The sequence below is a fragment of the Colletotrichum fructicola genome (assembly GCF_000319635.2).
Source record: "Colletotrichum fructicola Nara gc5 chromosome Unknown KSG_Nara_v1_contig01, whole genome shotgun sequence".
NCBI lineage: Eukaryota > Fungi > Ascomycota > Sordariomycetes > Glomerellales > Glomerellaceae > Colletotrichum > Colletotrichum fructicola.
Genome location: NW_027094051.1, coordinates 2,896,850 through 2,921,927, shown reverse-complemented (window position 1 = coordinate 2,921,927; position 25,078 = coordinate 2,896,850). Strand labels below are relative to the sequence as shown.

Here is a 25,078-nt window from a genome sequence, read left to right as displayed (position 1 = left end):
AGCCTCTATAAACCTATAGCCATTTCCATTGAACGGTGATCGATAGCGACAGAGGTTGACATTCGACTTCAGAGTCGCGCCGTACTGGATCAGATGAAGGCTTCCCCAGAAGCTTTGGGAGGTCTTCCTGTGCTGGTCTGGTATCAGGCGTAGTAGTTGAAGGAACAATCCACGTGGACCCGGGAGTTGTCTCATTTTCGAAACTGTATCTTTCGTACGGTTGAATGCTTAAGAGGTGTCGTACTCGAAGGCGAAAGACTCGGCAGTGCTTCCGGGAGTATTGAGTATGCATCCGAGTTGCCTCAGTGCTTGTTGGATATCATGGATATCATGGATCTTGAGGCTCGGAGGAACTTGCAGGCAAGTCATATCTCGTCGACGGAGAAACGGAACGGCTGTTTCGCGTCCGTTGTATCGCACAAAGCGCGTGCCAGTATAATGGCTTGCGTTGAGTCGTGCATCGCGCGTGCCAGGGATCAGGTAGCCGTATTTAGGAAGAGTACTGTATGTGCGGCGGAAGTGCTTGGCTATGACGAGTCTTGACTCTTTGCAGGCATACCATAGACCGTAATCGCACAAGGAAATGTCATTTTCTGACCATGGGCGTGGTAGATGAGAGATCGAAAAATCCGGCGGCGTGAGGAAGTATGATGTCTTAGTTCGACCGTCATCGCTTACTGTTTCTGCGCCCACGGAGAAAAAGTGAGCCCCGCGAAATTTTTGTTGGATGGCAAAGGCCCATATCATCAGACGAAGTTCGGTAGGTAGTTCCGAGAATGGTTCGAACATCATCGTCGAGTCGTAACCGAGGGCTGTATGCATATGCGTGTGTATGTATGTATGTGTGTATGTATGTATGTGTGTGTGTGTGTGTGTGTGTGTGAGAACGAGGGGCTGGTTTGGATCGCAAAACATGTGAGTCGTGTCGGTGTTATATATGCTGTCAACGAGAAACGGACAAACCCGCAGCTCGCATTCGATTGGACAAGAAGACTAGGTGGTTTGGATACAAAACTTTTACTAACGCCGTGGTTCTGTGCCTTCTACCTTTATGGCCCAGCCAAATCCATTCGTGTAAGCACTGAGAAAAGAACGCTCGCTGCTTAGAACGCCTACCACGCACTACGGTATTATTCCGAAATCCTGTAAGAGACCACCTAATTCTTCTGTGTCTGAGGGGCTACATTTCTTATTCACAGGGTGACTTTGATAAGGACGACGACGATAGAGAGCACGCAGGAAACGTAGTCGCTCCAGCACAGGAAAAATAAGGGGTATATTCTACAATATCTAATATAGGTATCTGTCATTCATGTCTTGCAGGACATAGTTGCTATCCCCGACTCCAGTAAAGGCTTCTCCCTGCCACTGTACTTGTGCGAGCTCCTCAACGCCCAGTAGCCGGCCGTCTCTCATCTTCCCCAGATCTGCCTCCGCCTTGACGGTAAGCGGATGCTGATTCCCAAGCACTTCCAGCCGACCGTTGTAGCATTCCTCCTGGAGATCCAACGCCTCGTCCGCCTGCTTTTTCTGATACAGAACCCCAGCCAGGCACTCAATGGTCGCGAGCGTGTCGAGATGCGTCCGCCATAGCACCCTATCGCTCGCTTCCAGGACCTCACGCAGCATCTGCTCCGCCTCGTCGAGCCGCTCGAGCTTCACGCAGCCGATAGCCACGTTCCGCTTCGAGGTCAGCGTGATCGGGTGCTCCTTGCCCCTGAACCGCTCGTCGACCTCCAGCACGTGCCGCCACATATCGTCCGCCTTCTCGTGCTCACCCCTCTCGGAGCGCAACGTCGCGAGGTTGCTGATGGCGTTCATGGTCATGCGGTGGCCGGGGCCGACGGCAGGGTTTTTGAGGCACAGTTCCAGTATGCGCGCCTCCAGCTTCTCGGCTTGGTCGTTGATCCCCGCCAGCTGCATCGTCACCGCCAGCGCGGAAAGGGCGCGGCGGAACTGCGGGTGCTTTGAGCCCTTCTTCTCTGCCTCCTCTATGATGTAGACGAGCATGTTCTGGGCTTTGCCGAGTTCCATCTTCTGAATGAACACCTCAGCGAAGTCGATGCCGATGCTATGGACGTGTTTCGCTGCCCAATCTCTTGAAGAGCAGTCGTTCACCAAGTCGATGCATTCATGGAAAAGCAGCACTGCCTTGTCGAACCTGCAGCAGGCCTTGTTCAGCTTGGCGAGGGCCCAAATACCGTCCACAACCAGCCAGTGTTCCGGCTCAAGGTTATCACGCCGCTCCTGGACGGCCTTTTCGAGAACGTGAAGCGCCTCGCGCCACATGCCGACATGCTGCAGGAGCTTTGCATACTTCGTCTCTTGCCTAGTCTCTTTAAACCAATCGCCTCCTTCAGGGGCTCCATGCTTCATAATCGCCTTGAGGTGCAGTAGTAGCCGTGCGGTGAATCTCTCATCTTCGAACCGGAACTTCTGGTCGAAGGAGTCAAAGATGATGGAGCGCGCCGCATAATGATGGAATTTGTACGCATCCTCGTGCATGCGGTCGCGAGCCCAGGAATGCACCAAGATATGCATTGAATGCCACTCGTCGTTGATCACCGCCTTCTTAATCAAAGAGTAGCTCCTCAAGAGACTGATGCCATCAGTATAGTTGGTGGAATCCCAGGACTTATCGCCCTTAAGGTTGAACAATGCTAGGGGCGCGACGCTTTCCATATCGCCCAGTACATCTGTGTCGAATTTGTCATTCGTTGCTGCTCGGCTGATTATCTCATCGGTGAGGTTCTCGTTGTGGTAGAAGCAGAAGATGCAGAGGATCCGGAGCGCGTTGAGAGCAGCCCGCCCCTCCCGGGTGTTGTCCTTTGACTTCGCCTCCAACGCCTTGTAGGACAACTCAAACGTGCCGTACACGGCTGGGTTGTCGTTGAAAGCGCCACGGCCCATTGACGGATCTTCCATGAGCTGCTTCCGCCCACTTTGGAACCCGAACAGGTAGTCTCCGAACGTACAGACTTGCATGTGGATGTAAGAGCCTGCCTGGTCGATGGCGAGCGGGAGATAGCCGAGCTCCTTCACAATTTGACCAACAAGCTGCTCGTTGTCGCCATGTAGCAATTGATCCTCCAGCTTAGACGACCGCAATAGCAATGTAACGGCGTCCTTTTCGTCCATAATGTCAACAGCATACGTCTGATTATGATCCAAGGTAGGCTTGATGTCCTTCCGTCTACTCGTGAAGAGAATGTTACCAGTGTTCCCTTCTGGGATGTACTTGCTAACGTCGACGGAGTCAGAGTCGTTGTTGTCGAAGACCAGAAGCCACTCTTCTGAGCGGTTTTGGGACAGCCAGTTGAGGAAGCCGGTGATGTTGGGTCTGCTGGGGTTTCCGCCGTAGATCTGCGCCGTCACCTTTCGGAAACTTTCGTATATGGAGTCCGTGGTGGCCGCGTTGATCCAGAAGACATGGTTGAACCTGCGTCAGCATACATTAGCAGCTTGATACTGAGATTACATCTAGACACACGCACCGAGAGCCATGCAGGTCTCTGAACTTCAAGGCGATCTGCGTCTTTCCGACACCGCCCATGCCCCAAATTCTGAGAAGTCTCCTAGGCGACGACCCAGGCTCCCGTTCACAAAAGTGTCTGTCAAGTTTGCCGAGAATCGCGGCTCTCCCGGTGAACTGGGGGCTGGATATGGTCCTTTGCCGGACGTCCTGGACCATGGCGTGCCGGAATGCTTCGTATGAAGTAGCACGGCCTCGAGTCTGTCAGCGGATGACGCATTTCAATCATATCACTGGGGCATCAAACTCACAAGTAGCCTCTAGAGGCATCTCAACGCCCTCTTTCTTGTGTAACATGCTGACGATTTTGTCAATGGAAGCCGATACCTCGTCCTTCTTCAGATACTTCTCCGTCGCCTCCCTTAGTAGCTTCATCTTTTTATACTCGTTCAGCTTGATATCTGCAGCGCCCTTGTCCAGATTGAGTCGAAAGTAAGCATTAGGAATACCGCGAAACCACTGATCGAGTTCGTGGTGGGTGCGTTCGGGATCTGTCAACGACGTCTTGATGTGTTTATACACAGGCAAGCTGTCGCGAGACAGCAGAGACCCGCTAAGAGTCCGAACAGGCTTCTTTGTCAACTCAAGGGCGTGCTCTACCGCCTTTTCAGCATCGGCTTCGACCTTGAACGCCTTATCCGTGATTTTGAGCCCCGTGCCCAAGCTCAGGAGAAAACCCAGCTTCCGGTCGGAGCCCAAGTACGAGTCGGCCTCGTCGAGGACGAGCTTGGCGGGATTGTTGTAAGCTAGCGCGCCGTCGTAGTAGTACTCCTTCACGGCCTCGACCTTGACGTGTACGGGGTTGAAGAACCCAGGAGCCGAGGACGTCGCCCGCGCAGCCTCCCAGATCTCGACGTTGTGTGCGTGGTTGGATTTGCCCCTGTAGGTGCGGAACAGATACGCCTCGAACATATTGCTTCTCGGCACGGAGCACACAAAGGCGTGGCCGAGGCTGTTCCGGTCTCGTGTTTCGTCAATCATGACGGTCGTCTTCAGCTCTCTCGCGGCGACAATGTCCCGGATGACCTTCTCGAGCGTCTTTTCCTTGAACGTGCGCTCCAGAAGCCGTCGGTTTCTCTTGCAGAACACTGTTGCTGCAAAGTCCTCGTAGCCTTTTATGGCTTCTTCGGTCGTCATCCCCATGCGACCGAGGAGGATGGCGATTAGTCTGCGAAGCGGTGTGTTTTGTTAGCGAAAAACGTGTGTTGGTTCACTCGTTGGAACGGTCCCAACCAACCCTCCCGTGCTTGTACCACCTATCAAGTGGAAATAGTCCCTCGGCCTGGGCAGTTCTTTAAGCCCAGCTACCTTTTGCAATCTCTTCATTATCTCGTGCAGTATGACAAGCTCGGATATCCCCCTGACTCCGCCGCCATCGAGAGATAGAAGGTAAACCGGATCATTGTTGCTGTCTTGGTCGTCTGCCATTCTAACCTCACTCTGTACGCAACATATGAAAACAGCTTAATAACAGAACTCTATAATATTTAATGAGAAACGTTTGAAAAATGGTGTCGCAGAATCATGAAATCGTGAGATCGTAGTGCATGATAGTTGAGGCCCAAAATCAGTGCAACCTCGCATCGTGCAGAAAGCGAGGACACCAGGGGATGAAGTACTTCTTCCACCAAACCAACCAACACATTTGCGAGCGGAGCCGACCCCCTCGGAGGCCTTCAAAAAGAGGGAGCATTCTGGTCCAGAGAATCCGTGATAAGCGCCCTGCACTCGCCGGGGTTGGAAGAGGGGGGGCATGGCCACAAGACGTGCACCAACATGCTTCGGTACTTTCCCTCTCTGGTCAGGCATGTTTCATCAAAAGACCTCGCCAACTGCGAGGACCATTAGGTTGACTCAGTTCGATCCCGAGGGAACGGTTCTGCCCCGAAGAGGGCCCAACTGCGAATGCCAAAACCTGATCACCCGCCGGCCAAGTCTGCCTATCCGCAGAAACCCCCTGGTTCCTGGGGGTGGCGTTGAGTGTTGGTAATCGTACGTGCATACTCAGGTAATGTGCCTAAAGATAGCAGGCCTGCTCATCAGTGCGTCTGTGTCTGTTTTTTGCTTGGAAAGGAGCGATGCGCGCTTCTGAAAAGTCGGTGTAATTGATGATGGATATGTCGAATCAATGTCTGATGTGTGAGTAGGTGAAAAATAGAGCCCGAGAGGGCCATTGGGGAGGAGGACTATGCTTGTAAGCGCCGCTATGGGGCGGACCGGACCGCTGAACGGGATGCTTGCTCTACGGGCGAGTGGGTGGGCGGAATGAGACCCGACTGTTCCCGGAGGCCACCCGCACCATACCTCACTCAAGGCTCTCCCGGGGGCAACTTGCGCCTTCCGCATGATGCTATTAGCCATCAGAGCGAAATATGATCCATCGCCAAGGTTCCTTCTTGAGGATGGAGAAATCTTCCAAGGTTCATGGCATGCCTGCTGAGCAGCCTCATTGCAGCCACTTTGTGGCCCTGCACACCAGACATAGGACGTAGGTCAATCCCTGCACACAGATCTGCTGCAAGGTTCAAGAGTCATGATGTCTTCAGGCAAGAATGAGAGCCTCTATGGAGTCATCAAGATACTGATCACATGGTGAAGGATACGATTTTGAATTCATCGTGCCAAGAACCCATCTCAAATCAACGCCTGCAAAGCCACCCCGAAGAACCCAAGCCACCTGGGACCAATGTACCAATCAAGAAAAAAAAGCAAAGCCGACGCTATCTACACTCGCCGAAATCCCCCTCGTTCAGGAAGCCGGCGCCCCAGCCTTGAGCATCTCCATCTCAGGCAGCGTGAAGCCGTTGCCGAGGTACGCAAAACGGTTCTGCCTGGCGTTCTCGTATGTGTAGACCCAGTCCTCGCCCCTGAAGTGTTCCAGCATGCGGATGAAGTGCATCCTGCTCCCTGGGTGCAGGCCCGTCACGGGGGCGTTCACCTCGCCCTGTTTGTACCAGGATCTGCACCCGCCCGTGAATGCCGTGCGAGGCATGAATGCGGCGGTGTGCTCGAAATAGTCCTCGACGGCCGCCTCCGATGGGGTGATTGACCGGATGCTTTCCGTCTGGCACTTGCGTATCGTGTTGGCGATGTAGGTGGCGATGTGCTCGCTAAGTGTAAAAACATCACCATGGGCGATGGGTGCGTTGGGACCAAGGAACTCTGAAGCTGTTATTAGAAAAGGGGTTCATGTAGGCGGGGTGGAGTTCAGCTCACTGAAGTAATTGGGCAGGCCGGCAACGGCCAGGGACATGTACGCCTTGGGTGTCTGCCCGGCCCAGATGTCCTGCAAGTTTCCGTTCCGGCCGGTGAGAGGAAACGAGGGGCGGAACGAAGAGTCAAAGCCAGTGGCGCAGATGATGGCATCAACTTCGAGGACTTGTCCGTTATTCAGCTCGATTCCGTTGGCTACAAACCTTTTGATAGCATCCGTGTGAAGAGAGACCTTGGGGTCGTGGAAAGATTCAAGATACCCGGGTGCGGGAGTAAGTCGCTTACAACCCAGCGCAAAGTCGGGGATGAGCTGTTTGCAGAGCTTTGCGTCACCCTTGAGCATCGCCGTCATGAACTCTTTTGTCTTGCCCAAAGCCCACTTCTGCTGGGGACTGCCTGCCACGAGTGCTACCGCGAACTTGATGTTGGAGTCGGTTTCCAGGGTCTTTGCAAACTTGTGGTAGAATTCTGGGTCGTTCTTGAAACGCTCAATCTGCGCTGGCGAGAAGCGTTCTTCTTCATCCATCTCAATCTGCTGAATCAAAGGGGCTGAAGGGCCCATCTTCATCGTTGCCACCCGTGGTGGGATGATCAAAGTGGGCGTCCGAATGATATGATGGAGCTCCATTACATCTACATCAAGGTGAGCCCAGTGTAACGCCTAGAAAATGAGCTGGTAAGACTTACGAGGGCGAATGGCTGGCACTATCTGCACACCGGATGCTCCGTTACCGATCACAGCGACCTTCTTGCCTGCGTAGTCAAACTTCTTGGGCCAGTTTGCGCTGTGGATGAGGGTGCCCTGGTAGTCTGAGATGCCTTCCACGTCTGGGAATTTCCACTTGCTGCTCGGGTCAGGATCCGCAAGTCATCACTGTGGGAGAGAGTAACATACTTGAGAATCCCTGTCGCATCGATGATGAAGTTGGCATGGTCGGTGATGATAGATCCTGTTTCCAGGTCCTTGATCTGCACTTCCCAGACGGCCTTCGACTCCGACCATGACGCAGCAACGATCTGGTGCGACGTCTTGATGTATGGACGCATGTTCTCATCGTCACATATCCGGCACAAGTATTCCTCAATCTCGGCTGCGGGTGCGAAGAAACTCGACCACGCAGGGTTAGGTCTCCAGGAGAACTGGTAGTTGTGGCTGGGCACATCGCACTTGCAACCCGGGTAGCGGTTCTCGAACCACGTACCGCCGACGTCCGCGTTCTTCTCGTAAATCACAAGTTCATACGTCGCCGGGCCGAGTGTGTTTCTGAGAGTGCGGATCATGTTGATTCCGCTGGCTCCGGCACCGATGCCGATGATGCGGACTGGGCGCGGCGTTCCGAACGGCGCTTCGCGCACCGAGTAGGCGGTGTTGCTGCGGAGCGACTGGCCGGAGCCGCTGCCATGACCGTCAACATGCCGTGAGAGTTGGGGGATGAGTTGGCGTGTCATTGTCGGTATCGTTGAGTTGGAGATGGCTGGGTGAGCAATGAGAGAAGAAGTAGATGGTTTATATCCCAACCTCAAGCAAGAGGCCTATGCCGAGGAAGGCACGGCCAAGGCTTTGCAAGAGCTTCCTTATCAAGCAAGGTGCAATCCCGTTGAGTGCTTGGTGGGGTTACGAAGGAGAGCGTAGGCAGAGGCAGTGACTAGGAAAGCAAGGCCGTTTGATAGGCTTGGTGCATTCATTGGTTTGTACGGAGAGCAGCCAATAAAGACACAGGAGCCCGTGGAAGAAGCAAGATATGGGATGAGACAGGCGATGATGACAACGAAGGGAAGAAGAAACGAGAATCCATTGACATGGATAGGCCCTGAGAGACATCGCCCGGTTCAGCAAGGCAAGGACGGGTAAAGTCTGTCTGAGGAGAGCGGCTGGATCAACTAACACCACGACCACACCACACGACTTTGGCCACCACTGCACACAATCAACTAGCGCAAAGAAACTCTCGTCACGGAAGATATTAAGTCAAAGTCAAAAGAGACAACTCACATGAGACAAACCAGTGGAGTTGAGTCCGTCCAATGGATTGGGTCGCCTCAATTGAAGCCCATGTTGCGTGGGGTCTGTCAGGAGAGCCACTGTTGGTCCATTTACGACAAGTAGTTTATCTTTCTTGGCTGGTGGAACGGCAGAGCTGTGGCTGCACGTATCCAAAGAGCTTGGAAACAAGGCTGGCCCATGAGGAGAACCGACAGTATGGCTTGCTTGCACTGTTGCTAGGCTTGTTACGGTCAAGCATGGTTTCGATTAGCATAGGGGCCTTCGCTGGATGCAGTCGTAAACTGTCCAACCACGAGGAGAGACCAGGCCGAGGGTCTTTGGGAGCATGGATCCAGCGCGGTGAGTGGCGAATCAGGACCCTCGCCGTCCTGATGGAGGAGGGAGGTCTGGAGCCGCAGCTGGATCGTGGCAAGTGCCGGGGACCACGGAGCTCAGTGGATGCTTCGCAGAGCCTCCATTGGGAGATGCCCTGGTCCTGCCCCGGAGTCATGACGATAAAGGGCATAAGATTACAGGAACGGATCCTTGATGCCTGTGTCAGCAAACGGCATAGGCCATGGTAACCCAAGTGCCGGCGGAAAAGCGCGGGATATTGTGGTGTCTGGTTGCGCGAATCGGAAGGTAAAGCATCGTGAAAGGGTCGGACCCAGTGTCGATCGGCCGCGTGGACGGGATGCGGTGCGGCGCATCCTTTTGGCGGAGGGAGGCTGTCTCCGTCGCGTTTGCTGACCACTGAGACACGAGATCTGGCGGGAAGCACGAAGCACAAGATGCACAAGATCCTCCGGTGTTAAGATGCGCAGGGTTGATATGCGTGGGTGGTGTCTGGCAGGCAGCTGCAGCTGAAGCGTGCAGCAAAGACGTGCATGCTCCGCCAAGGATGTGATTGAGGTGCCGCTCGGCGTGGGACTTTTCTCTTCTCTGTCTCTCACATTGCCATGCCTGCTAGGAGGATGCAGAAAGACACGCGGAGGGTTTAGTTGCGGAGGCACGGGGGCCATTTCCGAATGTCGGCCTATCAAGACTGCAGCTGCGCCCCTTTGCCGTCTGGTCCTTGGCCAGCTGGGTCAGTACATAAGCACGGGGCCCGGAGACCGAAAAGAGAATCGAACGGACGGGAGAGAAGAGAAAGACATTGTTTCTGGGAAGAGGTTGCCTGGGGCTTGCGCTGCAGAACGCCTCTTGCAAAGGCTCTTGCTCATTGGTTGTTTTGCGATTGGATGTTGGTGTTGGTGTTTGGTGGGTGCAGATGGAGACTGAGGCGATGGCAAATGGGATGCGGTCGTTCCGTTTGTAGGCAATTCGACCAGTGAGCGGTCGACGTCCCGGTCCAAGTGCTGTGTACCGGAAGCACATGAGGCACTGCCCGGCCTAAGCGAAGTATCGGATACTTAGTATACAGGCCTCAATTGTCACTTCGACCATCACAAAACCTTCATCCAACAACTCATCATCGAGACCGATCAGACGTCACCAATTCAAAACCTCCATCATTTCATTTCAGTATGATGATAAGGCGAATTACCGCAGGAGATTTCTCCCGGCATTTACGATGAGCCGTCTCCTTGCCAAGACTATTCACCTTTGTCTAGAATGAGCTAGCTGGCTAATGTGAGAGCTCCAGTACGTGGCGTAGGTGGCAAACCATAATATTCATCTTGAAGATGCGATTCTTGGGTACGAATTGGCAATGGGTTTTTCAACAACGCCCAGTCGAATCGATCCAGATGCGGAACTCGACAAAGATGGCTATGATACTTCGCACAATGGCTTTCTTGGCAGTCAACTCCGTCGAGGTTGAGGAAAAGTCCAACGGTAGCCACAGCTTGTTAGTTTCAGGCCGAGAACAATGGGAACACCGCTCCGTTGAGAACCCGAACACCATCGTCGCAGTCCTTTCATGTCTGGGCTCATAGCCACCACGCCACAACCGTCTGGCACCACGCGAGCATCCCGCCATGTGGTTCAAGCCTGACGACGTTGGCAATAGTCCCAAGTTCAAGTGGATGGTTGTTAACCATGCGAAGCTTGATCATAATCTCTAGTTGTCGATCACTATGGCCATCGTGTAGAGTATATATAGATACTGCTGAGTCTCTCAATAGCACGTTCTGATGTCAAACCACCAGCTCGTTCTTTTCTTCCATTCCTTCGTTCTTTACAGATGTCATATTCCCTTATTTCAACATGCACTCTTTAACCATCCCAGGTATTGCCCTGGCCCTAACTGGGCTGAGCAGCGCCGCGACAATCTCGAAACGCGAGCTCTCAATCACTACCAGCCTTCCCACAGGCTTCAAGTACCTTGGCTGCTATACCGATTCTCCCGGTAACCGGCAGCTGGCTCGTGCCAGTTACGTCGACTATAGCCGCATGACGGAGGAATCATGTATTGCGTTCTGTTCGGCCAAGGGTTTCCCATACGTCGGTGTCGAGTACGCTTCCGAGTGCTACTGCGACTATTCCCTGGGGCCCCTCGCCACAAAGCAGCCCGAATCCGACTGCAACTTCGCCTGCACCGGCGACTCGACGGAGCCTTGCGGTGCCGGGGATAGACTCAATGTCTTCACGACAACCGCTGCTGCCGCTGCCGGTCCCGGTGTCAACCCCGGCCCGGCGGGCTGGGCCTCTCTAGGTTGCTATAACGACAACATCCCCGGCCGCATCCTCGCTTACCGTACCGGTGTTGCGGCCGGCGACAGTCTCATGTCAGTCCTACAGTGCACCACCGCCTGCAAAACCGCCGGATTCTCCTACGCCGGAGTCCAGTACTCTTCGGAGTGCTACTGCGACAACCAGATCCTCAGCACCGCCGCCAGTGGCCAGGCCGGCTGTAACATGCTCTGCTCGGGCAACAGCACGGAGTACTGCGGCGGAGGGAACTTCATCAACGTCTACAAGTCTTCCGCCGCGCCCAAGACAGCGAGCGCCGTGCCCGCGGGCTGGACTGGCCAGGGGTGCTTGAAGGACAATGTTCTCGGCCGCGCTCTCGGCGTTGGCATGGCTGTGGCGGGCGGCTCCGCCAGTATGACGGTCGAGAGCTGTGTTGCTGCGTGTTCCGCCGCCGGATACCAGATTGCCGGTGTCGAGTACTCTCAGGAGTGCTGGTGTGACAACCAGATCCAGAACGGAGGCGTTCTGACTTTTCCGACGGACGGCTGCAACATGCTTTGCAGAGGCAACACGTACGAGACCTGTGGCGGCTCGGACCGCCTCAACATCTACGCGTCTTACAACCTGAACCCGGCCCTGCCCTCTAGCAGTTCCTCATCCACGGTTGCGTCCACTTCGTCTTCGAGCAGCAGGTTCTCCTCTGCTTCCTTGACGTCTGCCACATCCGGCTCGTCTGGGTCATCAAGCCGCTCTAGCACCGCTTCTAGTGCTTCCAGCAGCACCCCACTCACTTCTTCTGCCGCTACAAGCATAATCTCGACCTTGACCACTCCGCCGACCACCTCTTCCTCGTCCACCACTCTCAGCTCTTCTTCCAGTTCTTCTTCCAGCTCCAAGACAAGCTCTGCAAGCTCTGCAAGCTCTTCCTCCAGCCCCTCTTCCAGCTCCTCTTCCAGCTCTTCTTCCAGCTCCAGGTCAAGTTCTGCAAGCTCCTCCTCTACCTCCGCCTCCACCACTTCATCCACTTCTTCGGTGAGCGAACCTACAAACTATTCGAACTGAAGAAGAAACACGCCATACTAATGCTTCACAGACCGCCTCTACCTCGACTACGGCCACTCCATCTTCCTCCAGCGGCGCCTGCGCCGCTCCCAGCCCAACCAGTGAGTAAACCCAATCCTATCCCTTGACAACTCAAACTGACCTCATTCTAGTTGCAAGTATGTGATTCGCACCCGCTTGAAGAAAACTTCCGGCTACCATTCCATCGACATACTAACCTCAACCTTTCTTCCTAGGCGGCCCATACGTGAAAAACTCCGGATGGGATTACGGCACCAGCAACTGGACCATCACAGGGACCGCTACCGCACGCATCGTCGGCGACGGGTATCAAGTAAGCGGCTGCGGAGCTCTGTAAGTCGCACACAAACGTCCCCACACACAATACTCAATTACCTCCTTACTGACGGCTTTTATTTCCTTCCAGCCTCTTCGAGTCCGCCGCAGGTGGTCTCATAGGCCGCTTCACCCAAACACTGACCCTGCCCCCTTCCACTACGACCAAGAAGAGGATCGTCACCGCCTACATCGGCCGCATGAACGAGACGCCGTCCTCCGCCGGGGTGCCGACATTCGGGTTCGCCTGGGACACTTATCCCATCCCGGACGTCTTGGTGTGCGGGTCGACCAACAACCCCTGCAGGAACGTCAACACGCCGCTGGCTAGCTACACCAAGTACACGTGGACGTTCAACATCGCGGGCGGCACACACTACATCATGTTTGCTTTCAATTGGCCCAGCGGGGGTAATAAGGCGCCCGTTCTGATCGACGATATTACCGTCGTCGATGCGTAGGGTTGGGGTGTTGGTCACATTGACGGACGAGTCTGTAAAAAGCAAATACATTTTAAGTGAAGAACAAGAACGAAGATTTAGTGAATTGTGACATGGATGCTCATCTCTCAGTATTGGTTTGACGTCTCACTCACTCTCACGCCCACCGTCACTAATCCTCTGGGTATGCAAACTGTGGGGTTATAATTGGTATCATGCAACTTGAGTGAACGTATTGAGCACGGCTCCGCCGGAAACTTATTCGAAAGCCCACGAGAGACCCGGCTTTCAGTACTCGCGTAGTCCCTAGCCGTGTACAAATATTCAAAGTGCAACATCATCGCCCGGCGAACCTGCAATGAGGCACTGGGAAGGGCAGGCGCACCGACGTCGTTGAACCCCGCCCCCACATTTTGATAAGGCAGCTTCTCTTCCCTCGCGACTTTCTTATCGTCGCGAAATTTCCTACAACCCCGCGGCATCCCACCATCCCCCTCCCCGAAAAAAAACATGTCTTCATCCTTCTCCTTCGGCTTCGGCGGCGATGACATAGAAGACGACTCCCCTCCCGCCCCGGCCTCCGCGCCCGCCGGCCCGGGGCCCGACAACACCCCGGCGCCGCCCGCGGCGGCCGCGTCGTCGTCATCGTCCGCCTTCCCCGTCCCCGGCAAAACCCAGCTGCCGCCCACCGGCCACGACCTGAAGCACATGCTCGCGCAGCTCCCCTCGAAAGTCGCCTTCAGCACCCTGGACGTCGCCCTGGACGACGGCACCACCATCGCCATCCCCCGCCGCGAGCTGTGGGACGTGCGCGTGCAGCTCATGGCCGAGGACGAGACCGCCGCCGGCCCTGCGGCCGAGGGCCTCGGCAGCCACGACGTCAAGACGGGCGTCTACGAGGGCGGGTTCAAGAGCTGGGAGAGCAGCGTCGACCTGGTCAAGGTGCTCGCCAGCGGCGGGTACCTTGATGCGCTGAAGGATCGGCCCCTCCGGGTCGTAGAGGTATGAGAGGACTTGCGCCGGTTTAGCGTGGAGTGGCGATCGATGATGATGATGAGAAAGGGGCTAATGTGATTGATGGCACAGCTCGGTTGCGGCACGGCGCTGCCATCTCTGGCGATCCTGCAGTGGGCCATGAGGTACGCGACGGAGAGGTCGCCGCTGCTGCTGACGCTCGCCGACTACAACCCCTCGGTGCTGCAGCTGGTGACGCTGCCCAACTTCATTCTTGCGTGGGCCCTGGAACGGAGGGACCAGAGCCCGGCCGTGCAGGAGGCGTTCGCGCTGGAGGACGAGCTGGAGCTCACGCCTGAGGTGCTGCAGCAGTTCCAAGACTTCCTTGCGTCTTCACACATCTCTCTCAACTTCATTTCCGGTGGTTGGTCACAGGAGCTGATCGACCTACTGTACGAGAGCCAGTCCAAGCTGGACCAGCAGACTCACGAAAGTGACAACATCAACAAAGACTTTGATACCCTGCTCATCGGGGCCGAGACAATATACTCCCCGTTCGCCCTGGAGGCATTTAATGAGATGGTCTTTGCTATTCTTAGCAAGGAGAAGGCGGAGCGGGGAGGCAGCGGCTGTCAGTCACAGGCGCTGGTGGGAGCCAAGAGGCTGTACTTCGGCGTCGGGGGTTCACTCGACGACTTTGTGGACAAGGCCAGAGGGAAGGGCGCGACGGTGACTCAGATCGCAGAGGAGACGGAAGGTGTCCGGCGTGGAGTCGTGAGCTGCACGCTGAGTTCTTCCGGTTAATAGAACCATCGTTCCAGTCCAAGCTGTCGGGTGACGCTCATCTGTTTATGGTATTTGTTTGCCACCGCCGGGACGATGCCGTGCTCGATTGGCTGTCTTGTCGAACCCGTGTCTTGGGAGTCCACGAATGCTCTGGCGCACCGGCGCGAATTGGGAAGAGGTCCTTGCCGTTGTTGAGCATTCTAGGGGGAGACAAGGAAACTCTCCATGAGGTGCTGGCAGCTGGCAAGGCGAAGGGTCTCGGGCTGTAGCTGTGAACCCTTTCGGAAGGCATCCATCGTCCCAGACAGTGTCGTAAGACGCGGGACCTGTGGCATGAACCAAGACCTGTCGACGAATGTTGGGCACGTGAAACGTCAAGCCTGATTGATGGGCGCGGCTGTGGCGTCGCAGAATGTTCATCAGCCTGGCTTTCTCTTGTCCTGCATCTGCAGCAGCCACGGCGTGGTACCGAATCGAATCGCATCACATCGCCAATTCCAGTACCGGCATTCCCGTCCGTGGCACCGGATCGCGGCCTTGTACGTCACGCAAGTCGGGGCTGCAAATTTTGGGGGTGATTCGGAGCAATATCCATTCCAGCATGGTGCCATGTTGAAACGCTCCATGAGGCAGAACCAGGCTTCGCTTGTCCTTTTTCGTCCGGCCAAGAGTAACTTACCACAAGATGTCACTGGCTTTGATGGCGGAAAGCTGCATGTGAATGAGTTGGGAGCACAGAGGGCCAAGCCTGTCACGGAGCTGCCACCCCGTCAGCTTGAAACTTTGCTGAAGGCGAGGACATCGATATGTTGGGCTCCAACAAATTTGTTCACCGATAGTTGTTCGCGAAGTTGCATTCCCATGATAGACGAAGTTGTTAATGACCGATATATCGAATCGTTCGGACGACACTCGAGCCATCAGATGGCGTTCTGTTGTCGGCCGCGCGGGGGACATCCAGATGGATGCTCACAAGGGGACGTTATAGAGAATAGACGAATCGGCTAGAGCAGGGTACGGAGGGGGAATTGTGGGTGAACCGGGAGCTGTTAGTGTCCGAGTCCGTCGATTGGAGGCCAGGCACAGGGCCCATGGCGCAAAATGCAGGTACCGTGCAAGCCGCGAAATAGCGCGCATGCTGGGGAGATTTGTCCAATGTTGGTCTCCACAATGGGTCTCCAACGGGGCGCATTGAAATTGGTCCTTTTTCTCTCTCACTCAGATATTGGCATCTTGGAATCGCAATTGGGCAGCGGCCCAGGCCCTGACGTCGTTCCATTGCATCTCATTGCACAACCGATGGATTGCGCCCCCGTTCGCCGATTGAGAGCGAGATTGGCTGCGCTTGTGCGATATGATGTTGCAGTGCTATGTGCTATATCCGTCTACACCAGCCAATATGTGCAATATGCGTGCATGTATCGCGTACCGTGCCGTGGGAACGAGAGTTCTGGAGAGAGGGGCCGGATGGAATGCGCGGCACGGCTCAAGCGGGTGCAGGCGAAGAGCAGAACCTTCTCCGGCGCCCCCTCGGTAGATCCTCATCAGGCGATACCTGTCAGGTCAGTACCGTCGATTGGGGAGGACAGGCCGCTGGTTGTCACCGTCATGATCGGTGAAAGAGTGTCCCGTTCCAGCATGATGTGCGCCAGACTATCGTTGATGGCGACGGCCGAGCAGTAACTCACCTTTCACAGGTGCGTCAGGCCATCCATATTCGCAGGATCGAAGCATGGAGAAAAGCAACTTGCTACGTCCGCGGCAGCTGACCTGTTGTCTCAAGCCCTGCCCGTCAATGCTTCTATGGGGCGGAAACAAACAGACAGACAAAGTTGCCAGGATCTAAATGACTTTGCGCTAGAAGTTAATGGACTGACGGTGAGAAGGGGAAACAGAGCAGGCTGGGTCGTCGGTGAGGGTGACGACGTAAGTGTCGCCGCCGCGTAGCCGCGGGCTGGGTCCTAGCACATCAGGGTTGAGGGTGAGGAAATAAGGTGCCGCTGGCATTCGCCTTTTTTTTTTGATGTTCGGATGCTTGGAAATACCAGCGCAGCGGAAGGCGTCGTCACCTCCTTTAGGCGTGGTGGGGGAGCCTTGAGCTGTCAAGGTCAGCCTGCAGCAACCATCGGATTGACGACGAACGGCGACTGGTCCGCGGCAAGTAGAGTTTTTGCCTCTTGAGATAGAACACGAGATGGAAAGGAGGGTGGAGGGATGGACGCTGTTGGCTGCGCATGCAATTGCAGGCTGAGTTGGCTGGGCGTCAGCGAGCATAACAGCAGCGCCAACAGCAGCAGGCTGAGATGGTAATATGCTCACATTCCCATGGGTGGCGAAAAGAAGAAGGCGCTTGGGGGAGACACACACACACAGAAGGTACCTCCTCTGAGCTGTTGATGGCGCGCGCCCCATCTTTCGGGCGAGAGATGTAGCTGTCGGCGCTGAAAATGAAAATGAGTCTTGTCCCCTCCCTTGCTGCGCCTCGAAAGACCCAGATCGACAGGAACCTCCCCAGGACCCCCTCGTCATCGGGCCAGAACGAGAAAAGCGGGCACCAGAGCATGGACGAGAGTCAGAGACTGGCGCAAATCAGGTCTTGGGGCATCTCTTGACTCCCTGAGTCTTCTTTGGCCCAGTTGCAGCGGGTGTCACTTGCGGTGGACTGAGGTGAGAATGAGATGGACCATTTGCCCACTGGATTGTGCCATTGCGGATGCTGGAGGTGGACGCGACGTTGTCACGCTGGACGGTCGACCAGGGCCGCTGCTCGCCCCAGCTGAATGGATGGAAGGGTTCTCTCAGAGACCCCAGCTCAAAAGACCAATAGGGGCGCTCGGGCGACTCCGGGGCACATGGGTAAGAGAGGGGGGACGTTGAGCGAGCTTCGCGGTCGACGACGGTCGTTGGGAAAAAAAAAAAAAACTGGAGGTGTGTTGTCGGCAACTAAGGTACCTAACAGTTCGGGCGACGGCGCATAACGTACGCGCGGGCGGAGTGGTTGCCCTCCCAGCTGTTCCAGGCCAGCTAACGCCTCATCAGACAGCTCAGCTTTAAGGTAGGTGCTGGTAAGCAGCTAGGAAGACAACCTAAAGTCGCAAGCTGTAACAGGTGCAGCATCGTCCGGCGGGACGGGAGAGAAGCGTGTTGTTGAAAGCAGCAGCGAAAGAAAGAGACGGCGCACCACAGAAACCTGAAGCTTGGTGCTCGTTAGCGTGTGGCCTCGGGTTCGCCATGTTCCTCTCTGCGACAGGGGTCCCCGTCCAAGAATTTTCTGCCCCAACCCTGATTAAGCTTAGCGCCGCGCCCCTGTTGCTGGGGTTGCTAGGACTGGTGCGAAGGAAGGAAGGACGGGACGGTTGGAGAGGAGAGGTACTTGCAGGTTTACACCCTCCCAGGCCATCGTCGCTGCTTCCTCATTTGCGACGAATTGCGCTGCGCCGACTGGACGCCTGCTCTGCTGCTGCCATGGAGGTAGGTAAGGTAGGTACCGAATGGCATTGTACTGCGCCTGCGTAAATCACGGGCTTGGGAGAGGCTGGAGGCAGGCGCCAGGTGGGAGCCGTGGCCGTGGTGCCCGCGCCGTGGTTCACTTTGCAGCAATAGCAAGGAGCAGCGCCTTCCGCGCAGCGCGGTTACTGTGTGAGATGGCTTTTGTTGTGATTCCATCGCCCTTCATCGTCGAAACGCCGCCAAACAAGCAAGCCTCGACTGTGCGTAGCTCCTGTCTCGCGTGCTCGCCTCCCGTCCCTCACCTCACCTCACGCCTTTCGTCCTTCCGTTATTAAACTCACCTTGCCCTCCTCTCAGTCCCGCGCTTGATGATCCTCCATTCCACCCGTCTCCATCACCAGACCCAAACTCAACACACAAACAAATCTGTCCGTACACACAACACAGACAAACATCAACCCACGCAATATTACCACCCATCGCGCGTCCACACCCCCGGAATTCCAACTTCTACCCTCGAGCAATATCCAGGAAAAGCTCCGTCTGCTACCACCATCCCAGGTACCGCTACTGATGTAAGTCGCATGCCTCCGCCAGAACCCGCACACCCGCACCCCCCCCCCCCCTTCCATGCTCTACCCCTGGATCTCTGTCTTCGCCTAATTTCGCTCCTTCGACACGAGGAAGCCAGAAGCCTTTTTCTACTCCTGGGCCCCCCCTCGAACTGTTGCCCGTTTTCCTCTCTTGTTTCCTCACGAGCCTTCCCGACATTCGTTGTTGACCTTTTTTTGCGACCTTTACAGTAGTACGATACCTAATACACCAACCTCACACTCGTTCACCAACTTTAATCTTCACAAAAAACAACCCAATCCGTCACAATGAAGACCTTCTCCGCTACTCTCGTCGCCGCCTTCGCCGCTGTCGCCCAGGCTGTCCAGCTTACCAACAGCGACTTCGCCATCACCGCCGGCCAGCCCTTCACCATCACCTGGTCCGGTGCCACCGGTGCCGTCACCCTCAACCTGAAGAACGGCGCCAGCACCGACCTGAAGACCGTCGCCGCCATCACCAGTAAGCCCGCTGCTTCGACCTGGTATGGTCTACTCACAGTATCAACATGACTGACATGAATGCAGCTGGTGCTACTGGCAACTCCTTCACCTGGACCCCTTCTGCCAGCCTCCCCGCTGACACCTACGCCATCGAGATCACCGACGGCAGTGAGACCAACTACTCTGGTCAATTCCAGATCTCCGGTGCCTCCGGCGCGGCCACTGCCACCGGTGCCAGCTCCACTGCTGCTTCCGCTTCGGCCTCTGCTTCTGCTTCCGCCTCTGCGTCTGCTTCTGCCTCCGCTACCGTTACCGTCACCTCCGCCGCCTCTTCTACCGCCTCTGAGACTGCTGCCACCGTCTCCTCTGCCGCCAACTCCACCATCGCGTCTACTGTTTCCACCAGCACCCGCGCCAGCACTCGTATGTCTCTATCCCGGTTCTCTTCATAACGAGATTTACTAACAAGCAAACAGGCGTCTCCTCCACTACTGGTGCCACCACCTCCCCCACCACTGTCCCTGGCAGCGACTCTGTCCGCCTCGGCTCTCCCATTGCCCTCATCGGCCTCACCGTCGCCGCCATGCTCTACTTCCAGTAAGCGTGTGTGTTTAACGAGGACGAAAAGGGACAGTCATGGATTACTTGACTGGGTATATGATGGGAATAAAAGGGTTTAATATATAGTAATGCGATCCAGGAACAATCAGGATGAGGCGTTGCATATGGGGTCTAGCTAAATTGAGTAGCTGGACTCGATGAAGACGATGACAACGGACGGCGTACCACTTCTGTGTATTGTATTCAACTGGGTCTGTACACAAGCATAGTCAATTACAGCAATCAGATGCATTGTTGCCTCTTACCACTAATTCGCCAGACCAACTTGTGGCCTGTTCGCTCGTGACCATCTGACATCTCGATTGTACAACGGCAGACCCCTCATCCTCCGTGCTTGCATTGCCTATTCAAGCGACATGCATGACCTGACCGTTTGTCCTCGAGCGACGTGACGTTCTGCCAGTGCTTCCTGTGCGACGCTGCATGCGGGTCACTCGGGCGCAGGCATGCAGGGTACACTGTAGTCCGGGGCGCATCCGCGTCCGAGGGATGATCATTCAGGAAATCACACTAACACGGCCATCAAGATCTCGCCAGTCGTTGCATTTAAACTCATCCACGAAACAAACGAATCGTAGAGGTCTCCAGAAAATAAAGAACCAGAGACCGGTTTGTTCGACCCTCCACGTGGAGAGGCTGACGCTGACGTGGACCCCTTTGCGACCAAAAAAGGGGGTCGACCGTCCGCCGTGGGGAAGGCAGAAGAAGGAAGCAACGAACCAACGTCCGTTTCGCCTCCTGCCGATCAGCAGGAGAGGATTCCCACCACACAGACACAGACGTAAAAAAAAAAAAAAACAGGTTCTACGGATACTGGTTGGTTGATCGGATGAGCCAAAATGCGTAGTTTGTTCGGTGGAGAAATCGAGGCTGTGAAGAGGGAAGGATTGGGGCGGTTGTCAACGTGAGACGTCTGGGAAGGGAACGAGATGCTGGGTGTTCTGGCCTTGTTCTAGCGTGTGTATTCTGACGTGTGGTTTGAGAATCTGCTGAATATGTCTTGCTTCATCCGTTTGCCGTTGTCCATAGTCTTTATCTGTCGATGGAGTCAATGCAGTCAATTCGGCTCAATCGCATCGTTGGTCCCATCATCGTCATGGACCCTGACTTTGTATGCCCGGTTTGTCCGTCTGCCAGCTGCAATCTCGTATATATGCTGTCATCTCCGTATTCTACAATAGCGCAATCTTTTCATAAAGGCCCAAAGCAAGATTCGGGGGTTTCAACCGGGAATGTGTAGCGATATAATAAGCTCGTATGGTTGTTGCTTAGTCTCGGGGGGCCTGTTGCTTCTATTTACACGATGGATATCTGGTTTTGCGAAACACTAGACGGGAAAGAGACGATGATATCCTAGGCTTGAATGCAGCGGCGGCGCCTTCTTTCCGATGTCTATATTTTTAATAGCTTGAGAAAACAAGAAAACGGAAGCCCATCCCGGCGGCATGCTTTGTGTCTTTTGATAATAATACAATTCGGAAATTTCGACGCTCCAAACCAGAGCTAACTTCTCAAAGTGGCCTTAAAGACGGCTCTTGACCTTGGCGTCGTCCGACGCAATAAGCACGACGACGCAGATGTCGTCAATCTTGCCGCCATGCCAGTTCTCTTGAGGAAAGTACTTCTGGACGCCCTTGGCGAAAGGACCGTCGTGCTTGCGGTTGAGACTAGCCGACTTGGCCGCTGCGGTAATCTCTGCTGCAAGAACGCTTTGCAGCGTCAAGAACTTTGAAGGTGGTCGTACGGAGGCATCCTCTGAGGGCTTCGTAAAGGGCTTGAGATTGTCGACGACACGCACACCGTTCTTGCTGTCGAACCAGGCACCCGTCGTCGTCATGACGTTGCTCACAATACGAAGTATGTCCTGATTGAAGAGGTTGTCCCAGACACCGTCAGTCGCAAAGACCACTATATCCCCGTGTCGGAGGGCGTGTTGGGTAACGTCGGCGTCGGCGGGGAAGTCGCAGAGGTTGGCGCCACCAAAAGCAGCCATGCGTGCTGCCACAGCGGGGGGCACGATGGAAAGCTGGTAAGGGGTGTTGAAGGCGTGCGTTTGAGGCTCGGAGTAGGTGTGTACGGCGTTCAGGCGGAGCTGGATGAAGCCGGAGTCGCCCAGGTTCGCAACATCGAGGTTTCCATCCGGAGAGGCGACGGCAACGCATGCCGTGCTTCCTCCAGCGGGAACCGTCTTGTCTTCACATATCGCCTGGTACCCGGTCTGCATCAAAGCCTGCGCCCGCAATGGGTCCTTATCGCCGCTGCCTTTTGTCGAATCGTTTTTGATCGCATCATGGCCATAGGCTGACGAGGCCATGTAGTCACAGAAGCCGTGCGAGAAGTCTGCAGGATCGACACCAGAGTCGACCCAGCCGCCGACACCATCGGCGACGCCCAGAGCTACCGACCCGGATTCGCCTACCCTGCTGACGAAGAAGGCGTCATGACCGCTGTCTGGCCTCGATCGCTTGCTGCGATTCAGTTGAATCCGATTGTATGGGTTGAAATGGAAAATATGTGTCGAGGGATCGTACGGTCGGTCTTTGCCAGTGAAAGAGGCTGCGACGTGGTAGGAGAGCTTGGCTGCTGTCGAATCGGAGCTCATGCTTCTGGTCGTCGAGATGCAGCGCTGGGATAGTGGCGATGGAGGGGTCCGTTGCTGACGCAACAGATAATTCCGATACAACGAGGTGCAGGCTGCGATGCAATCAGCTTTTTGCTCTCAACAGATATTGCATTGTCTGAAAGAATTACCCTTGGCTAAAGGCTTAGGATGAGAGAGTTGGACCAGGGGCTGGCGCAAAGCGATCACCGCTGCGGCCATTGCTTCCAATGTGCAGCGACGTGTCGTGTTTCTTGAAGATGCGTTTGCGGTGCTTCCGCAGTCCGCATGTTAACTATCCCCGCGTCAAGTTTGAAGGCGACAGACAACGACGCAAAGTCACCTCACTGCGGGCTCAACAACGCTGTCAGCTTAGGATTTCATATGGAAAGACTGGAGCTTCCTCGACGCGCACGAGCACAATTGGACACTTGCGACGCGATGGGTGCAGCAGCCGTCCAAGGGATGGATGCAACATCCACCGATTTGATGTCATATGAAAAAGCGCACCCCGGATTTGGCAGGGATGACACCTCCGCCATATTCCCGCTCCGCGTCACGTGCACCGACGGCAGCACGGAATGCCCGAGTCCTTCTTCACATTCACCCGATCCTGGTCAGCTGTGGAGAACTTGGGCTTATTATCAGCGTGTACCTGATTGGCCGGTTGTCCCGCTGGCCCTCGGGTATTCGAAGTCGGAACCAGCAGCCAAATCTTCTATGATGTTTGATTTCGCCCAAACGCCTCCCATAGGATAATACTACGGTGATCCGGCCAACTCCTCCAACCACCAACGCCCCGCAGCACACCTGCAACCTGCAACTGCTCAAGCATCTCTTGGAGTTTCAACAAGCTGTTTTCTTGACTGTATCCTCGCGATCAATCGTTCCCGAAAACAACCGCCACGATGGCAGCTCTCCGCTCTTCCTCTCGAGTCCTTGGAACGGCCACGAAGGCCGCTTTCCGCCCTATTGTCACGATCCCTCGCCGTGGCCTTGCCACCCCTACGGATGCGCCCGCGGTCAAGGAGCCCAAGATGAAGAAGTTCACCATCTACCGCTGGAACCCCGACACGCCGACCGAGAAGCCTCGCATGCAGGAGTACACTTTGGACCTGAACAAGACGGGACCCATGATGCTGGATGCCCTGATCCGCATCAAGAACGAGATCGACCCCACTCTTACCTTCCGTAGGAGTTGCAGAGAGGGTATCTGCGGTAGCTGTGCCATGAACATCAACGGACAGAACACTCTGGCTTGCCTTTGTACGTGTCCCCCTTGAGGGCGGGGGCAGAAGCTCGACTCTGCCATCGCCTTCGACCCGGAAGATGTGAAAGCATGGCTAACCATAGTCCAGGCCGTATTCCTACTGAGAGCGCGTCAGACGTCAAGGTCTACCCTCTGCCTCACACCTACGTCGTCAAAGACCTCGTTCCCGACTTGACGCAGTTCTACAAGCAATACCGCTCAATCAAGCCCTACCTGCAGAGAGACACTCCTGCCCCTGATGTACGCTGAAATCGCCACCACTCACTTTAAAGGTTTACGCTAACCCTTCGTAGGGCAAGGAGTACCGCCAGAGCGTCGCCGACCGAAAGAAGCTGTCTGGTCTCTACGAGTGCATTCTCTGCGCCTGCTGCTCGACTTCCTGCCCCTCGTACTGGTGGAACTCTGAGGAGTATCTCGGACCCGCCATCCTCCTTCAGTCCTACCGCTGGCTGGCCGACTCCCGTGACGAGCGCAAGGCTGAGCGTAAGGCCGCCCTCGACAACTCCATGAGCCTGTACCGTTGCCACACGATTCTCAACTGCACACGTGCCTGCCCCAAGGGTCTCAACCCCGGCAAGGCCATTGCCGAGATCAAGAAGGCTATGGCTTTTTAAGAAGCGAATCGGAAGTTGGTGGCGGAGGTTTCTACGGATTGGAGTCATAATCTTGGGCGGCGCGTTATTGGCTGTATACTAGGTAGTGTGTACTTTATGAGCATGGCTGGAGTTTGAACTCCTTGGGCACACTAAAAGGGGACTCTGAATTCAGGCTTTCTTTTGTTTCCGTTACTCTACGGCTTACTGATGAGGATTACCTGTGTGTCTGAACATGCTAGAGCAATGCGAGGCGAGGGGTCAGAACTCAGAATGCTACTGGGTCTGTGGAAGAGGCAAAAGGGGAGGTCAGGTGCACGATGCAACAAAGAAAGTTGCCACATTAGAGTTGGCTGTGGAACGGCGGCTTCATGATAGATACCTAGGGTAACCCTAAATTATTTACAATTCTTCAACACTGCTGCAACCGCGTAGGCACGTGCTCTGAAACTCTCGAACGCAATATTGCGACAACTAGTTGCGAATTGATTATGGCTGCACTACAACTGGAAACCATTTGACCACTGACCGCTAAGCTGTTACCGAGGC

At 55.2% G+C, this 25,078-nt stretch overlaps 8 protein-coding genes across 8 annotated transcripts; 5 read left to right on the top strand and 3 right to left on the bottom strand.

Moving 5' to 3' along the window:
- Positions 1-1,290: 1,290 nt before the first annotated feature.
- Positions 1,291-4,858, bottom strand: PNPLA8-1 (Calcium-independent phospholipase A2-gamma; the record flags this gene model as incomplete). The annotated part of the gene is made up of 4 exons (XM_032020096.2): positions 1,291-3,439; positions 3,495-3,726; positions 3,784-4,700; positions 4,770-4,858. 4 exons carry the CDS (start codon positions 4,856-4,858, stop codon positions 1,291-1,293), a joined length of 3,387 nt encoding a protein of 1,128 aa, XP_031882940.2.
- Positions 4,859-6,281: 1,423 nt separating this feature from the next.
- Positions 6,282-8,194, bottom strand: moxY-9 (FAD-binding monooxygenase moxY; the record flags this gene model as incomplete). The annotated part of the gene is made up of 4 exons (XM_032020098.1): positions 6,282-6,694; positions 6,749-7,378; positions 7,433-7,590; positions 7,641-8,194. 4 exons carry the CDS (start codon positions 8,192-8,194, stop codon positions 6,282-6,284), a joined length of 1,755 nt encoding a protein of 584 aa, XP_031882945.1.
- Positions 8,195-10,937: 2,743 nt separating this feature from the next.
- CGGC5_v000841 (WSC domain-containing protein) lies at positions 10,938-13,222 on the top strand (the record flags this gene model as incomplete). Its single annotated transcript, XM_032020099.1, has 6 exons — positions 10,938-12,026; positions 12,131-12,395; positions 12,457-12,526; positions 12,578-12,583; positions 12,705-12,779; positions 12,853-13,222. 6 exons carry the CDS (start codon positions 10,938-10,940, stop codon positions 13,220-13,222), a joined length of 1,875 nt encoding a protein of 624 aa, XP_031882946.1.
- A 489-nt stretch (positions 13,223-13,711) lies between these two features.
- CGGC5_v000840 (Histidine protein methyltransferase 1) lies at positions 13,712-14,959 on the top strand (the record flags this gene model as incomplete). Its single annotated transcript, XM_032020100.1, has 2 exons — positions 13,712-14,203; positions 14,288-14,959. 2 exons carry the CDS (start codon positions 13,712-13,714, stop codon positions 14,957-14,959), a joined length of 1,164 nt encoding a protein of 387 aa, XP_031882947.1.
- Positions 14,960-18,759: 3,800 nt separating this feature from the next.
- Positions 18,760-19,197, top strand: CGGC5_v000839 (uncharacterized protein; the record flags this gene model as incomplete). Its single annotated transcript, XM_032020101.1, has 2 exons — positions 18,760-18,966; positions 19,195-19,197. 2 exons carry the CDS (start codon positions 18,760-18,762, stop codon positions 19,195-19,197), a joined length of 210 nt encoding a protein of 69 aa, XP_031882913.1.
- Positions 19,198-19,272: 75 nt separating this feature from the next.
- CGGC5_v000838 (uncharacterized protein) lies at positions 19,273-20,047 on the top strand (the record flags this gene model as incomplete). The annotated part of the gene is made up of 3 exons (XM_032020102.1): positions 19,273-19,465; positions 19,531-19,869; positions 19,923-20,047. The coding sequence occupies 3 exons, from the start codon at positions 19,273-19,275 to the stop codon at positions 20,045-20,047; spliced, it is 657 nt and encodes a 218-aa protein (XP_031882942.1).
- A 1,542-nt stretch (positions 20,048-21,589) lies between these two features.
- CGGC5_v000837 (Protein phosphatase 2C-like protein 7) lies at positions 21,590-22,888 on the bottom strand (the record flags this gene model as incomplete). Its single annotated transcript, XM_032020103.1, has 2 exons — positions 21,590-22,761; positions 22,819-22,888. 2 exons carry the CDS (start codon positions 22,886-22,888, stop codon positions 21,590-21,592), a joined length of 1,242 nt encoding a protein of 413 aa, XP_031882943.1.
- Positions 22,889-23,574: 686 nt separating this feature from the next.
- Positions 23,575-24,550, top strand: CGGC5_v000836 (Succinate dehydrogenase [ubiquinone] iron-sulfur subunit; the record flags this gene model as incomplete). The annotated part of the gene is made up of 3 exons (XM_032020104.1): positions 23,575-23,932; positions 24,025-24,176; positions 24,230-24,550. 3 exons carry the CDS (start codon positions 23,575-23,577, stop codon positions 24,548-24,550), a joined length of 831 nt encoding a protein of 276 aa, XP_031882944.1.
- Between the last annotated feature and the right edge of the window lie 528 nt (positions 24,551-25,078).